Below are 17,385 nucleotides of genomic sequence, written 5' to 3'. Positions count from 1 at the left end.
TGTGTAAAAGATTTGAGTTATGACAGTTGATTAATAAAAAAATAAGATAAATAATTAAATTTGTATGTGAAGATGTAATGTAGTGAATAACTGGTCCATAAAAAATGAAAATATAAATTTAGTGTCTAGTATCTTTATGGATAAATTTCACTATTTAACCAAGAAGAATATAATCACATGTTTATTAAAATCTATTTTTATATTAAAAAACAGAAATGGAAATATTACGAATACAATTGATAATGTATTATAATATAAAATATACTCTTTAATTAATTATTTATGATTACTTGCATTGAATAGAAAGACTTGTTAAAATGTGGGTTTGGATTTGGTTTCTTGAATCGAATGGTGCGTTGTTGGTCTTACTAGCATCGGACGGTTGAAGTTGTTTGTGGATACTGAGACAGCAGGTAACATGGGATTAACTAACCAAACTACCTCTCCACATGGCATCCAATCCATCACGTGCCTCTCACGTGATCATCCCTGATAATATGCCTGGCAAGTTGCAAAGCTCTCTCTCTCTTCTCTCTCTCAACTCTGAACTCAATTGTTAGTGAAAAACAGTGAAAAGGGGTTTCTTGCATTTTCTTCACTTTGCACTTCACTTCTCTATCTCTCTCTCTTTGGTTGCATTGAAGCTTTTTTTGTTTTGAGATTCTGAAGTGAGGAGCAACTTTCTTCTTAATGTTCACTTTGGGATTGTTGTTCATTTTCTTGGTTGGTGGCAAGCTGAAGCTATGAAGAGATTATTGCTCTCTCGCAGTTTCATTCTTCAAATTGCTGTCTCTCTTCTCCTTGTTCTTCTACTGTGTATGTATTTATTATTGCAGATATCTGCATGACCCTTGATTGCTAATTTAACTCTTTATTGCTTAATTTGTCACTTAGCCTTTCAAGTTTGCATCTTGATGGTATTTGGTCACTGAATTTCTGTTAGATATGATAGTGAATTTGCAATAAGCAATGGAGTTGTGCTAGCATCTCAAGTAGAATAATGTGTATTAATTATTGATGTGAAAAAGGAAAGCTTGATACAATTTTATGAGACAATGTTCTTTTCTTGTGCATTGTAGAATGTCAATGAGGTATCAGAAATAGTAACTGAATTTGTTGTTCAAGTTGACTTGATGTATAAATTTTCTGCATGTACTTTATAAAATAATGCAGTGTGTTTGTTTGATATCTTAATGATGAAAGAGTTTACTTATTTTGAGGCCTGAGGCAATGTAGGAGTATTTCATTTTTCTTCTAGAAATATATATTCTTCCACAAACATAATTCCTTAGCTGAAAATTGCCTGTAATGTATGCAGTTATGAACAAGTCTCACGGCTCTTCAATCAGGTTCGCAAAATATTCGTTTTCTATCACTAATAAGGTTGATGCACTGCCTCCTGCTATCTCTCCAAGTAGTACACAGCCACAGCCCTTTATTCCCCTTCTAGCTCCTTCCCCATTGATACCTTTCACAAATAAATCGGTGCTGAAGTTATCAGGTACGGTTTAGTTTTCCTTTTCAGTCTGTCAGTGTGAGAGCTAACATTGTGAATCTTTGTTTGCTAAATTCTTGTTTTCACAAGTACCGCCCACCCTTTGTCTCATTGTAGTTTTTGGTTGTTGTATTGAAATTATGGGGTTTTAGGTATAAAGGGTGGAAGAGAGGTAAAAGAGAATGAAGCACTAAATTGATATTAACTGAGATTTATTGATGAGATGTTTATAAAACCTAGACCACTAATCGTTATTAATTTTAATCATAACCTTAATTATCAGGGAAATAAATCATGATTAGATAAGGAAATATGGTGACTAATTTTAAGAGAAAATGAGAAAACAGGGACACTAATTACAGAGGTAAGATAGGATAAGATATTTTTTTATATTCTAATGTACTCCAAGGGAGGCCAGAAGTAGATTGAAATTTCATAAAATATCTAAGCCAAAAGAGAATTGAATTACCATACAATTTAGGAAAGAAGAATGAGGACTGTTGAAGGATGCAGTTTGAAATTAGAGTGCAGCAGTGTAACACTGGTGAGTTCAATGCTATGGTAAGGTGCAACAATATGGGTTGACAATATGAGTTTGTACCTGAAGACTGGTGCTATTTTTTCCGAGTAGAAGGTGAAGTACAAGTGCAATGAAGTGAAGATTCAGTAGCATTGGTGCTATATATGGGTTTGTGTAAGTACCATGGTGGCTAGGGGTAACTCTACAATTATTCCTAGCTTTATTATATGATAAAAATCTATCACTGTGGATGGGACTATAAATGACATCTTGCAAGCAAACAGTGAAATCACTTTATTTTTTCTTGAACATGCTATTTCATGTGCATCCTGAGTATGTGTGTGTGCTTATCTTGGAGTGCTTTGTATTACAAACCTTTTTGGTTATTGAGATGACTTAGAATTCCTTTTTACTTCCAGGCCATTGTTCATTGAATTTCTCAGCTGCTCAAGATATAATAACCACAACTGCTACTGATTGCTGGACTTCCTTTGCTCCATATTTGGCAAATGTTGTATGTTGTCCTCAATTTGATGCTATGCTGGTGACCCTCATAGGGCAGTCTAGCAAATACTCTGGGGTGCTAGCTTTGAATATAACTCGTTCTAATCATTGCTTCTCTGATGTTCAGAAGGTCCTTGTCAGATGGAAACCATAGCTTGCCTGGGCCGACCGCTAGGATCAATGATTGCAAGAATATTGTCCTTCGTTGGCTGGCTAGTAAAGTTGACCCATCCACTGCAAATAGTGTTTTTAGAGGACTCTCAAACTGCAACCTAAACAAAGGTGAGCAAGTAGGAAAAAAGAAGAAAATAAAAGAAAAATACATTCACCTTATATCGCGTTCAATTATTACAATTTTGGCTAATTTATTGAAATATAAAGCATATGTCTGGCAACTTTCAATGTTGTTATAATACTTAACTCAGTATGCCCATTGGTTTTTCCAAATGTCACAAGTGTTGTGAAAGAATGCGGGAATCTCATAAATAACCAAACAGCTTGCTGCAAAGCCATCAAAAGTTATGTGTCCTATTTGCAAGAGCAGAGCTTTTTAACCAATCTGCAAGCCTTGAAATGTGCTACATCACTTGGAAAGAAATTGCAGGAAGCAAATGTCTCCAAAAATATTTATAATCTTTGTCGTATAAGCCTGAAGGACTTTTCTCTTCAAGGTTGGCATTGCCATATTTCCCTTGCGTAGGAAACTGCTATTTTACTCTTTTCGCAAGTACTGATACTGATACTGACACTTCTCGTGTTATGTTGCTAATGGCCGATGGATTTCCCTTGGATCAATCAGTTGGGTTGCAAGGTACAAATATTTATTGATATATTGCTTTGCCAAGCTGCTTAAATAAAGAAAACAATTGTATTTTTCCTTGTTCTTTTCACTCATAAAAAATATGGTGTTTTTTTTTTAAAAAAGTTAAATTTAAATTTCACTCAATTGAATTTAATTTGGGCTTACATGTTTAAAAAAAATGTAAGTAAACTAACTTCATTTAGGTATTGCAACACAAAATTCATGGAGAAAAATATACTTGTTACTTTAACTGATACTTTTAAGTGATATGAAAGTATATCTATGAACTTTATATATCATATTTTTCCAGACACTGCAGCTAATTTTACTTGGTTTTGCAGTATCTAACATTAATCAATCGTTTTGATTTCATCTAGAATCTGGCTGCCTTTTGACGAGTTTGCCATCAAATGCAGTATTTGATGGAACTTCTGGGATCGGATTCATTTGTGACCTTAATGACAACATTGTAGCTCCATGGCCCACAACATCATATTCACTTCCATCCTCATGCAATAGAAGTACGTATAAGCTCCCCCCCCCATATCACAATTTCTCCATTGTCCTTTGTAATATTTTTACCGTGACCAAACCAAAGACATATCTTCACTATGAACAATTTCTAATTCATTTGTTCCTTTTATTCATGGAATTGCAGCTACAAAACTTCCATCTCTTCCTACAGCAACGTCTTCACAAAATGGTAAGAACCATACTACTGTACTTCTACAAACTGGTTTTTCAGGTCTGATCATCTCTTCATTTCAAAGCAATGGCAGTTGTAAAATATAGGGTCAGTTAGTTTTAAATTGATTTTTCTCTCAAAATCAATTCTACTCTTTACAAAATTGATTCTTACAACTCCAAAATCTACCCAAGCAATCCAAGTACTTTTAAAACCCTTTTTCAAGGATGAGAACGTGATTATGAAGTCCAACCAAACATGTACATAAAAGGTTCCTTCTCTCTTCTTTCATGTATGATCCATATAATCATTAAAGAGGCAGATGTCTAATATATAAGAGCTATGAAATCAGTTTGTATTTTCATTTAATGTGAAGCACATGTCTTCCTGCTATTCTTGAAGAAAAATGAAACACAAAAAAGATGAAATGAAAAGAAATATTTTATATCTTCTTAAGACTTTAGCCAAATCATTGCAGGACTTTTGTAAGGATAGATTGATTATTAGACAATTTAATTAAGTGCACTGGAAAACTGTTCAACTTGATCACATGAGGAGCTTACCTATGTTGGATACCTATGCATTTTCATTGATGAACTTTGAATTTCCCTTTGTTGAAGGTCTTTCCATTAATTCATTGGTTTTGCCTCTCCTCTTTACCTCTATACTACTTCCCAAGAGGCTTCTTTAACCTTGGAGTTCTCTATAAGTTCTTTTGGCTAAAGGGATTTTTCCAGATAAGTTGGTTATTCTTTGAGGTTCTAAGAAAGGACTAAGTCCTTATTTCTTATCCAATCATCCAATATGTTTATATTGTCATTAGTTAATGAGTAGAGGAATCCAACTTTGTATTCTAATATTTGGCCATATCATTGTTTCAATATTCTTTGAAATTGTAATAAGTTTTTGTTTCCTTGTAAAGAAATAGTATAAATACAAAAGAGGATTATCTTTGTGTATAGTGTATACTATACAATTTCGTTGTGGCCTATTTGTCCCTCTTCCACTCAATAATGATATTGCACGAATTGGATGCTTATAATAATGAATTGGAATTTCTTTTCATGAGATTCTCACATGATGAGAGAGAAAAAGAGAGAGATATGTATGTATACTTCGCTAATAAAATGATTTTGTCATACATTGGTGTCACGTGAGAGACTTAATTCTAAAATGTTTTTTCAGTTGTTTAGGCCATAGATTTATTTTTGTGTGGTGCTGCGGTTGTGGCGTTGGGCCCTTTCCACGCCCAAAACATTGACAACGTGATATGAGAAAATTTTGTGTTTTCCATTTTTCATCCCGAGTCCTGCCATTGTGTTTATACTTTATAGATCTTGTAACTTATAAGCAACATATATTTAGGTACCATTCGGTAGAATGGAAAGAAAATGAAATAAGATGAACATTTTGAATTAAAATAGAATGTAAAAGTGTGAATTTTATTTTATTTTATTGTTCATTTCTTCTCATTTCCACTATGTTTCTTTTCAAACAAATAGAACCTTAATGACATCAGTTCGGACTCATGTCCACAAGGAGATAAGTTTGAATTCTATTGCTATTAATGATAATGAGAGAATTTTGTTAATAAATAATGTGTAAGTACTTCTACAGGGTTTTGACTATGAGATTTATTTATATTTACTTATCACATATAATTATTTTGGATACTACCATAATTTAAGTTTAAAGAAACTTTTAAGTTTAAAAGAAGTTAGTTTAATTGTGAGCATGACATGACACTTTTTTTTAGGTAAATATGTAATTTCGTGTTTAAAAGGAAGTGTGCTGTATTGATATGATCCTTATACGTTTTTTTCCTTCTAAGTTCTAATCTATCAATTTCATGAAAAATTCATGATAATTTAGTTTTTGAATTTATTAACTTTGTGACAAATTTATTCAAGTACATTTAAGAGGATTAATTTGTCATAAATTGATCTATTGAAGAATAAATTGTTTACATACAAACTTTTATCGTAACTTCTATCACTTTCAAGGATAAAATTGTATATTTATTCTATTTTCATTTAGTTAGAAAATTTCCTTATACTGTGCTGTCAGCTATGCCTTTAAAGGGGAAGGCCAGGCTTTAATATTCAGTAATATAAGAAACTATGTGTACTCAAATTTGGTTAACAGAGTACAATGACTTGCTTGATAAATGTACTCAAATTTGGTTAACGAAGTAAATTAACGGGCTTTAATATAATGACTTTTTGTTTGTTTAAATTTTAACAGAATTGACTTCAAATGAATAAAAAAATATTCATTTATGTTTTGAAATGACATTTTAAAAAGTTTAATGATAATGCACTAACGCTTCCCAATACTTAAATAATTTTATATTATCTTCTAATCATAATTTTATATGATAGAAATAGATAATTATTATAAAAAATAACTTCCAATCTCATGAAAATATAATATACTCACCTCTCACACCATGAGAATAAGAAACAAGGAAGATATGAACATTTTATATTCTTAGTAATTAACAATTCTTGAAAATATTTATTCAAAAACTGCATCGAAGATAGAAATATGACATTTTCAAGTTCACTTTGCTTATCCTATTTAATATCTTAAAACAAACAAAATTTAAATATTATTTCATAACTTCTTATGGAACTAATTTGACTCATCTCAGTCACAACTTGTGAAAATTCTCAGAATGCCTTGCACTTGCGCACTCACCATGGCATTTCCGTCCTTTCATTCAAATTTATTTATTTTTCTGTAAAGATTGAAGTATTATAATTTGTTGTTTCTATAGCAGAAATACCCATTTTTGGTTTATGTGATCTGGTGAGGCAAACTAATCGTCATTGATTTCGTCATAAGAACAATTATATGGAGGGGCTTGTCGCTGTCGATGAGTTAGTGGCATATGTGATATATACATATATGATGCAATTAAATAACAGTGAAGGTTCTACACTTACTATGAAGAAAAAATCTGAGAGCAACCAATGAAAAACAAAACAGAAATTGTTCACTTTCTGGGACAAATTAAATCAAACTATCTTATAGAAGTCTGAATACACTCGACTCAATCTTCCTGAAATACACTTGGGAAGGGACAAGAAACTTTACACATCATTAAGTCTTTGATTAAGAATTAGTTTTATAGCCGACTAAAAGAACACAAACTTATATCAAGAATTAGTCTTATATCTTGGGACAAAAAACCAAATACCCTAATTATGGTGATTGAAAAAAAAAACTCTGAATTATATCTGATCATTGGAGGAATGCCAACCTCACAACTAGTTTGGATTTGGTTATGATTTGAAATGTGTGCTTATAAATTATAGAGGACTTAGACTTGCATATATTGGAGACGTGTTAATGTTAGATTCGTAGTCTAAACATCTTAGGAGTCCGGAAAAATAATGAGAATAAACACTGAGAACGATATTCCATTAACAGCCAGATATACAACTTTGAATTTGCATTAACGTAAATTAAGACTGAACAAGACTAGACAGCTGATCTTTACCTGCAATATTGGTGGCTGAAACTTTTTAAGCCACCATTTCTATTAAACTTAAATAATTTGTTAAAATAAGGTTCGAAGATTTCATTATGAATTTAACTGTCTGGCTTTTGATTACCGCTTGAATTAAAGAAAACTTTCAATGCACATAGCCACATACTGGTTCTCACATGCTTTCTTATACTGATTTGATGATAAAAGAGATTCTAGAACTCAATTCTTATTTTGAATTTTTTTGTTTTCGTGGTGTCGAATCGTGGATCACGGCGGAATGATAATATAAAAAAAAGAAAAAGTGAGTGTGTTTTCCAAAAAGGAAAACTTGAGAGACACTATCAACATTTGTTTAAGGAAAATGTTAAAAAAAAAAAAAAAAATAGAGTGATGTACGATTTAAGGAAAAAGAGAGTTTGATGACTTTTTACGCATTAAAAAAGTATTAGTACCTTACATGTTTATCATGAAGTTAATAACCATTGAGTATAATAAAAATAAATTGACTTGTAATTATTTATTTTTTTTAAAACATGAATTATGTTTGTTATATTTTTGTTTATTTAGAAAAAAAATAATTTTTTATTTAAAAAAGAAAGGATTCTATGTTTCCTAATTTTTTTAGGTCGACAAGGGTTTACCCTCACTCTTAGTATCCCAAGTGCAACTAAAAACTCATACTTATATAGTTCTTTGTAAAAAGATAGTTTGTGTTTTGGGTTGATTTTATCTTCTTTTCTTTGAAAGATTTGTTTCAATTGCATGAAAGAGAGTTGTTAAGGCGTTGCACCTTGAAATAAAGTTGAATTTTAAGAAAGAAAAAATCAGAGAGAATTATTTAAGACATTGGACCTTGAGACGATCTAAGTAATATGTAATTTATGTTAAGAAAAAGGAGAATTGATTGATCATTTATTTGAGTATTTTTACCTTTTTTAGAAAAAAATTTAATTTTGTGATAAACTTTACAAAGTCAAACAAGTCGAAGATCTAACATAACATTCACAAAATTTACTCACATTTTATTGAAATACCTCCAAACACGTTAGAGACCCAACGTAATGTGTACGGAACGTGAAAAATAAGAATTGAGTGATCATTTATTTGAAATTTTTTTTTAAAAAAAAGATTTTAATTTTATAATAAACTTTGTGAAATCAAGTAAATAAGAGATCCAACATGACATTCACAAAAATTACTCACACATTATTAAAACACCATCAACCAAGTTGGAGACCCAACATAAAATACACACAACATAAGCGTGTACTTAACCTAATGGGTTCTTAACTCTTTTTTTTTTTCTTTTTTCTTTTTTTTTTTGGTTACTGTTCTGTTTTTTTTTTTTTTTTGACTCCGACAGAATTAGAATTAGGGTCTGAAACGTGGGTTTAAACTAAAGGGATGCTAATTGTTAACCATGTAGATGTAGCCCATTTGAAATACTACTAATTGAAAAACTTCAGGACAGACCATGATGGTGTCTAAATTAACTCTAAATTCTTCTCTTGCCAACCATTGGACTCACGTCACTTGACAATGCAACATGCATGTTTTTAAAAGCAGTAGCATCCAGTGAGAAACTTTTAAGTTGTAACTAATTTCCTACTTTGCGTTTGCAAATGAATATTTTTAATGTATAAAACTATACATGTGTATAATATAAGTGCACTGTTAACACAATTTTATACACATGTGTAAGTTAAAGTTCCCACCCAATAATTACCAGCCTCAGCTGCCGCATATCCATGTGCTGCGGTGCATCTCTATCTGCCAGAATTCAGGTTATCATTAGATCATGAGTAGTCAAACATCAATTACTTTGATGAACTTATCAGATTATTTTAGTTTAATTAATAATTTTAAATTCAATTTTTAAAGTTATAATTTCATATTAAACATTTAAAAGAAAAATTTTATGAACAAAATATTTGTAGTACTTAAACATAAGGATCAAATCTCTAAGTAAATATTTAAAAAACAAGATTATTTATCATCCATATCACATCATATAAACTTATCTCTTTAATCATATTATATTTTATAAGCTATATAAAATTTACTAGAAATGGTTTGATACAGGTTACATATCACTAAATAATATAAATGATACACCAAATTAAAACTTCCTTTTTTAAGAAACAAAACCAAATGAAATGAAAGAATTAAAAACATATTCTCATCCAACCCTAAAGTTCAAAACACCCTTTTGTGGCTGAGCCTCAAAGCCTCCTCTGCTGCAGAACAAGAAAAAAAAGGGCTTATAGTCCACAACATTTTCCAAACACAAACAAGTTAGTTCCCAAATGGATTCTACATCAGTTCACAAGGACATAGATGAACCTTTGCTGGTCTCAGACGAACCTTCATCACCACAACCACCTTCTTTTACTCAATCATTCAGCTCAAGGCATGGATCAGATGGTGAACTTGAGCGAATACTCTCAAACACCAGCGTCCCTTTCGCCAAGCGTATTGGACCGGCAACATGGGTGGAGTTGAAGTTCTTGTTTCACCTTGCTGCTCCTGCTGTTATCGTCTACCTTATCAACTATGTCATGTCTATGTCCACGCAAATCTTTTCAGGCCACCTTGGTAACCTCGAACTTGCTGCTGCTTCTCTCGGAAACACTGGCATCCAAGTCTTTGCTTATGGCCTCATGGTAGGGTACTACTTACACACCCTGTTTCTCTCCATCTCACGCTTCCTAATTATGTTCACAAATTTCATTGTGTTTCTTGATATTAAAATGAAATTATGAACAACCGCGATCGATGCAACCACAGTTGCAGTCTTAGACACTCCAAAAACCTTGAAGTCGTACAAACCGTTTTTTCAAAAACCTTGATTATGTTCTTGAATTTATGTGCCACTCATATCATCATGCTACTATATTCACAATCAGTCCAAATATTCTGAGATTTTATACTAACCATGCATAAAATTAGTCTCTTCAGAATGAGAAAATAGTATATACATCAGATTTTACATTATCATTCAATTACAAACTGTGATATATTATAAATTTGTTAATCACTTATTATTTTTACCGTAGTTTCTGATTGATTAACAATATATAGACATTAAACTCATTCATCCATAAAGAGTGTATATATGAATTTAATTAAAATTAGCATGTTTTTCCAATAATTCACTCATGATTTTCACAGTTGGGAATGGGGAGTGCAGTGGAAACACTATGTGGACAAGCATACGGTGCTAAAAAATTCAACATGTTAGGCATATACTTGCAAAGATCAACGGTGCTTCTCACACTAGCAGGCATTCTTCTAACCATCATATACATCTTCTCCGAGCCCATCTTAATCTTCCTAGGAGAATCCCCAAGAATCGCGTCGGCAGCAGCACTTTTCGTCTACGGCCTAATCCCTCAAATCTTCGCCTACGCTATAAACTTCCCAATTCAAAAATTCCTCCAAGCTCAGAGCATAGTGGCTCCAAGTGCATACATTTCAGCAGCAACGTTGTTGGTCCACCTCGTATTAAGTTATGTTGTTGTGTATAAGGTGGGGCTTGGTCTGTTGGGTGCATCTTTGGTGTTGAGTGTTTCGTGGTGGATCATTGTGATTGCGCAGTTTGTGTACATTGTGAAGAGTGAGAGGTGTAAGCACACGTGGAGAGGGTTCAGTTTTCAAGCATTTTCGGGGTTAGCAGAGTTTTTTAAGTTGTCTGCAGCTTCAGCGGTGATGCTGTGCTTAGAAACGTGGTACTTCCAAATTTTGGTTCTGCTTGCAGGATTGCTTCCTCACCCTGAGTTGGCTCTGGATTCTCTTTCTATTTGGTGAGTCATTCTCTTCACATATACCACTACGAGTCACTCATACCAACACATGCAATATCTAACACACGTACACCTTCAATTATGTCTAATTTCATTCAAAATTATAAAATCTGAACACCCATAATTAAAATTTGATGTTTTTCAATAAATTTTAATTAATTAAAAAAATATATTCAAAGATGTGTGATAAAGTGTGTGTTTCTAGCATTTTTCATGCTACTATTTTCTAAACACTTCCAATAAGTGTTAGAAAATCTTTAATATGTTTACTTTTTTCTTCTTCTTCTTTTCTACCTAACCTCTGTTTCTTTTTATTTTTTTATCACGTTTATTACATATGTGATTTTCTCTTTCTAAATTTATTTATTTTATAAAAAAAATGTTTTTAGTTTGTATACTTCGATTAAACTTGGTTGACGTGCTTGTGCTTTTTTATTGATAAATGTAATTAAATTTATATTTATCAATACAAAAGTACATGGAGAGGGATGAAAAGCTGTATAAAAATTGAAAAAAGAATAAGAAGATTTAAAAGGAAAAGAATTCATTCGAAGTAGAAAAGTTGGGATGATGTCTGGATTATGTATAGGAAGAGTCTAATTCTTACCTTTTAGATTTAGGAAAAAGAATCTAATTAAAATAATAATGGTGTTTGTCAACATTAAATAAAAATTAAAAAATTGTGATAGTAATATAAAAGTAAAAAAATAAATGGAAGAAAAAGTTGTATTTGAATCCAATTCCAATTTGTAGGCCATAACTAATCCAAGGATGAAATAGCCTGCCACATTGCAACATAATTTGGCTTATGCTTGTTGTACTTATTGAAATTTAAAAACAGAAATCTTCATGGAAAAATTATTGACCCTTATAAAAAGTAGAAAACAAAACCCAGTTTTCAATTACGTCACAAATGACTTGTACTTGTCGAGTAGCAACCAAGTAAGTAGTAGTGCAAGAAAGAGATGGGGTTGGTGTCCAAGGACAAAATCTATTCCTCATATTGTGCTGCAACCTGCAATATGCAATAGTGACAACACAATGTCTTTCCGTCGTACATTCTGATATTTTTAAATAAAAAAAATTACATTATAAGTTTTATTTAAAGTATTATACACTAAATTATAAAATGATGAGTTAAGTAATAAATTTTACGAAGTTATAAAATTTCATTAATTGGTTTTGTAATTTTAAAAAATATCATAATACTATTTTTGAAAGGAATATCGAAATGAATTCAATATTCTCTTAATTTATTTTGTTAATAAGCTTTTAGTTATTAAATAAAAATAGATATCAAATATTTGTATAGTTCAAAATATTAATCTTATTATTTATTTTATTAAGTATATATAGAAATATTTTTATTTTAAATATAACATTCATGCACACATTTTGTAGTGTCATAAGAAATGAGATTTCAATATTAAGAGAACAAAAAAAAAGGAAATAGAGGTTAGGGTTATATTTAATAAGATATTTTAGTTAATTTTTATTTATTTATTTAAAAGCTCGGTTGTCTGTTTAATTATAAATAATTTTTTTAGTAACTTTTTAATATTATTTGAAATGTTACTTGAAGTAGTATTTTTTAAAACATTAGTTTCTAATTTTTTATATTTCTTTATTTTTTATCTTGAATATATTTATCAAATTTCATGGTTATTCTTTTTAAATATATCTTGATTTTATTGTTTTTTTATTGTTTTACAATTTTAACTACTTTAATAGTTAATTTTACTAAATACTTATAATTTAATAAGTTAATTTTTTAATTTTTGATTAATTATTTAGTTTTTAGTAAATTTTTTTGAACATAACTTAGATCATCTAAATGGCCACACCTCTTAAAATTATATGTATAATGAGTTAGAATAAAATAACTTTATTACTATTTAAATGTTTATTGTAGAATATTTTTTTTTAAATAAAAATATAATATAAATTTGATAAACATATTTTATCGAATTTTGTTTAACACTAACTTATTTTTTAAATATAATCTGGTAATCATAATGTTATTCTAGTTTCTTTATTTTTTCAAATTTTAGTATTTTAAATCTAATTTAAACGAGCATACAATAAACATGTTTAGTTTCTTATTTTATAACTTAATTCACGAAAAAAATTGCATAAATGAATTTTCACCTAAGTCAACGTTTTAAGTTTTTCAAATGAGAATAAAAAAGTAGCATGATGGTGTTGCGTTTCGAAACAAATCTCCTCATATCAACTCGGGACTCAACTCGTGGAATTATTTAAAATATTATTTTTTCTTTTAGAGCGTGTTTAGAAGAAAAAATAAAAATAATATTAGAAAGAAACTGTGTATTTTTTAGTGGGACTCATACGTTGATACTCTATTTTAATTAAAAAAATATATGCATATATGTGGTTTATGTATCCTTATGTGTCACACTCAAATATAACACTTAGTCATATCTTGATTAATCTAATTAATGTTCCTGCATGCAACACTAGAAAACGATTATTTTTAATAAAATAATCGTTTATATTTTTAAACTTTTTTTTTACAAAAAAGAAGGTGATTATTTTTCTAAAATAAAGCAATTGGTTAAGCAAGTTTTAATTTCTGTTTGATTAACATGTATTTGTTATTGCAGTACCACATTTTCTGGATGGGTTTTCATGATCTCAGTTGGATTTAACGCAGCTGCAAGGTTTGATACTCCTTTCTATGGAACTGAAGTTTTGAAATTTTTTCTTTCGTTTTGCTTTCATTTTAATGCTGTTTTTTTATATTTTAAATTACATAAGCATTTGTTGAAAAATACTCATGTTTATTCTCCTGTGTGCCACGCTGGTTGTCACTGTTGTGTTGATGATGAAAAATATTCGTTTCTATGCTTGGTAGAAAGTAATGCACGATTTGACTATTAATTGACTAATGACTACGATTAATTGTACATCATCATTGACCAAATCTAGTGACGAACAACATGTATAGAGGAGGATAATCAATTTCCATAAATTAACATCTACTGATTAGTATTCCATATAATTGAGAGATAGTGAAAAAAAAGTCAATAATTAACACCCAAGAAACTATCATGCTCTTAAAGGCATAAAGAGAAAATTCTATACTAAAATATATTTTTAGCTAGGTTATTACATTATTAAAATACATGAATTGATACAAAATTATTTTAATTTAATTAATGATCCAAAATTCGAGTCATGAATATAAAACTGATATAATTACCATTGAAAAAAATTGAAGGAAATTAGGATGACATGATAATAATAAAACATGAGTATATGTTTTAACTATTCTTCAGTTGTGAATACACATTACGCCAAAACATGTCCCTCCTTGTTTCTCCGTTTTTATATGGGAAAGTGAAAAACTTTACGCCAAAACACTTAGTCCTTTAACTGGGTTTTGAACTTATTCCTACGATCCTTTATAACATTAAGTAATTTTTTGCAAAGTAATTTTTGCATTAGATCAATCATTTTATACTAGATTATATTATCAACTTTTTTATAACAAAAATATTTAAATATAAATCATATCATTTTAAAAATTAATTTTAAGCAAAATTAAATTTGTTAACGTTAAATTACACGTATATCATGTCAATAATTTTAAACATTATTTTTGTCTGTCATGAATGCAGTGTGAGAGTGAGCAATGAACTAGGGGCAAGAAATCCAAAATCAGCATCATTTTCGGTGATGGTGGTGACATTGATTTCTTTCATAATATCGGTGATTGTAGCACTTGTGGTGCTGGCAATACGAGATATCATTAGCTATGCTTTCACAGACGGTGAAGAGGTGGCTGCTGCTGTCTCAGATCTTTGTCCTCTCCTTGCTCTTTCTATTGTTCTCAATGGCATTCAGCCTGTCTTATCTGGTAATATATTCTTTTGACTTTGATATATAATAATATTCATTCCAATCACTACAAATAAAAATGTTATGCACATGAATGATTGGATTAAACCATTGATGTAAAAACTATACAGATAATTTCATGAATCATGCATATGACACGAAACCATTGTATGTCTTGGGGTCTAGCCTGTACTATATCCTATAAACAGACAATATTATTAGTTTAGAAAATATGTACAATTGATAAATATATAGTATCACATTGTTATGTATAATACTATCATTGTATATTTATAATATTTATACGACATAAGTATATTTTAATTATTACAAAATGAATGAATCATGTGTTATAATTATTTATTTTTCTAATAATTGAATACTTTAAAAACGATATTTGAGGTGTTTAATTTCTAATTGCATGGTTATAATAACGTAAACTCATAAAGGAATTTACTTACTCCAATGACAAATTTAATTTAAAGTATTACTATCGATCTCAGTCCTAAGTTTTAAAATTATTCTTTCACCGTCAGATTTTAATTTAAATAAATGAACGATTGAGATTAGAAATAACCCTTTAAACTTATTCAATTAGTACTAAATCCCTCCCCATAAATTACATTAACGAAAGTTAAAGTTTTCTGTTAACATACGACATTTTTTTTTTATCAAGGTGAATGTTAGGAATTTCTGAAACTAATGCATGCATTATAACGTATGTAAAGGGGTGGCTGTTGGATGTGGATGGCAAACTTTTGTTGCATATGTCAACGTTGGTTGTTATTATGGAATTGGCATACCATTGGGTTCGGTTCTCGGTTTCTATTTCAAACTCAGTGCTAAGGTATGTTACTCGATTGGTGTTGTATACCTTTCTCATCCAAAAGCTAGCTCTGATTTAATAATGCAAGAAGAGGTATATGCATATATTTAATTTGCATGCACGTATTGAGGACAGTGTCTGTATGCAGGGAATATGGTTGGGAATGCTAGGTGGCACGGTTTTGCAAACAATTATTTTAGTGTGGGTCACATTTCGAACGGATTGGAATAATGAGGTAAAAAAAAAAAGAGGTTGTATATGTATATGTATGAAGGTAATGAGCTAGTAATTTCTAATCAATATTTCTTGATTGTAGGTTGAAGAAGCAGCAAAGAGGTTGAACAAGTGGGAGAACAAAACAGAGCCACTTGTGAACTGAAGCTCCTTGTTTCTCAATGTAGCTTAGTCTCACAATTATACAATAATACAAATCAGGCTTTACATCTGATCACAACTTTTTGTTGTAAATAAGTTATATATAACATGAGGCTAAATTGATAATTTCACAATCATAGTGTGTTGGTCTAACCCGAAGGATTGGTGAAGCTATGTTTGAATATCCGTTCATTTTCCTCCAAGCATACGTTCAGAGCAAAAGTAATCTAGGGATTTTTCTCTAAATGTAGGTTGAAAATCCCTCCAACGCATTCCCAAAAATACACCTAGTGGTTAGGCATAATGAGGTTACATATTGTGGGATGATCTATTTAACAAAAAATTTCTTATTTGATTCTTGAAATTTTAGACTTATGACCGATTATCATATATAAAAAAAATTGAGTCTTTTGAAACGAAGAAATGCACTTTAGAGAATACAATACCCTTATAAGTGATGATTAGAAAATTGGTTGAGAATTGTGACAAAATCAAAAGCATATGTAACAAAATCTAAAATTAATTAGAATTTTAATATCTAATTTTCTATATAAAAAAAATAGATATCATTACACTTTATCTTTTAAAATGCGCTCTCATGAGAGTCAAATCCTACTAAAAGAAATAAAGATGTTTAACCTCGAGTCCATTGTTTGAAATGAAGATAGTTGCTCTTATTAAGAAACCATTGAACCTTGTACCCTAGCTACCTCCTCTTCCTTTATTTATCTAATATATTTTCTTTGCTGATAAAAGAAAAAAAACATTAAGCAAATTATTTGCCACAAAAAAAATGAGTACGTACTGCAATAATATTGAAGATTATTGAAAGAAGGATTACTATAGATTATTCTAAAAGAAAGAAGTAAAACCGTTTATAAAGTCTAGAGGCTTAAATAAGTTTTTTTTTTATCTCTAGTAAACATTTTGGTTTTTGCATTTGTTACATGATTTTTTTATGTTATTAATTGGGACTATAAAATAAAATACATTAATATATTATGAACTAAACACAAAA

General features: G+C 30.1%; 2 protein-coding genes across 3 annotated transcripts; both read left to right on the top strand.

Moving 5' to 3' along the window:
• The first annotated feature begins 2,431 nt into the window (after nt 1–2,431).
• LOC114417310 (uncharacterized GPI-anchored protein At1g61900-like) lies at nt 2,432–4,370 on the top strand. Of its 2 annotated transcripts, XM_028382462.1 has the most exons (6): nt 2,432–2,529; nt 2,647–2,801; nt 2,945–3,190; nt 3,319–3,330; nt 3,699–3,842; nt 3,980–4,370. In XM_028382462.1, exons 1-6 carry the CDS (start codon nt 2,525–2,527, stop codon nt 4,111–4,113), a joined length of 696 nt encoding a protein of 231 aa, XP_028238263.1. In that variant the 5' UTR covers nt 2,432–2,524; the 3' UTR covers nt 4,114–4,370. The 2 variants fall into 2 exon arrangements, with proteins under 2 accessions (XP_028238263.1, XP_028238262.1); XM_028382461.1 differs by lacking the exon at nt 2,432–2,529 and having other exon boundaries at nt 2,531–2,801.
• Nucleotides 4,371–9,658: 5,288 nt separating this feature from the next.
• LOC114414256 (protein DETOXIFICATION 40-like) lies at nt 9,659–16,462 on the top strand. Its single transcript, XM_028378555.1, has 7 exons — nt 9,659–10,165; nt 10,674–11,305; nt 13,930–13,986; nt 14,947–15,185; nt 15,895–16,013; nt 16,141–16,227; nt 16,309–16,462. Exons 1-7 carry the CDS (start codon nt 9,809–9,811, stop codon nt 16,369–16,371), a joined length of 1,554 nt encoding a protein of 517 aa, XP_028234356.1. The 5' UTR covers nt 9,659–9,808; the 3' UTR covers nt 16,372–16,462.
• The last annotated feature ends 923 nt before the right edge of the window (nt 16,463–17,385 follow it).

The sequence above is a fragment of the Glycine soja genome, chromosome 6 (genome assembly GCF_004193775.1).
Source record: "Glycine soja cultivar W05 chromosome 6, ASM419377v2, whole genome shotgun sequence".
NCBI classification, from domain to species: domain Eukaryota; kingdom Viridiplantae; phylum Streptophyta; class Magnoliopsida; order Fabales; family Fabaceae; genus Glycine; species Glycine soja.
Note: the sequence above shows the minus strand (reverse complement) of the source record. Positions and strands in the feature narration are given on the sequence as shown.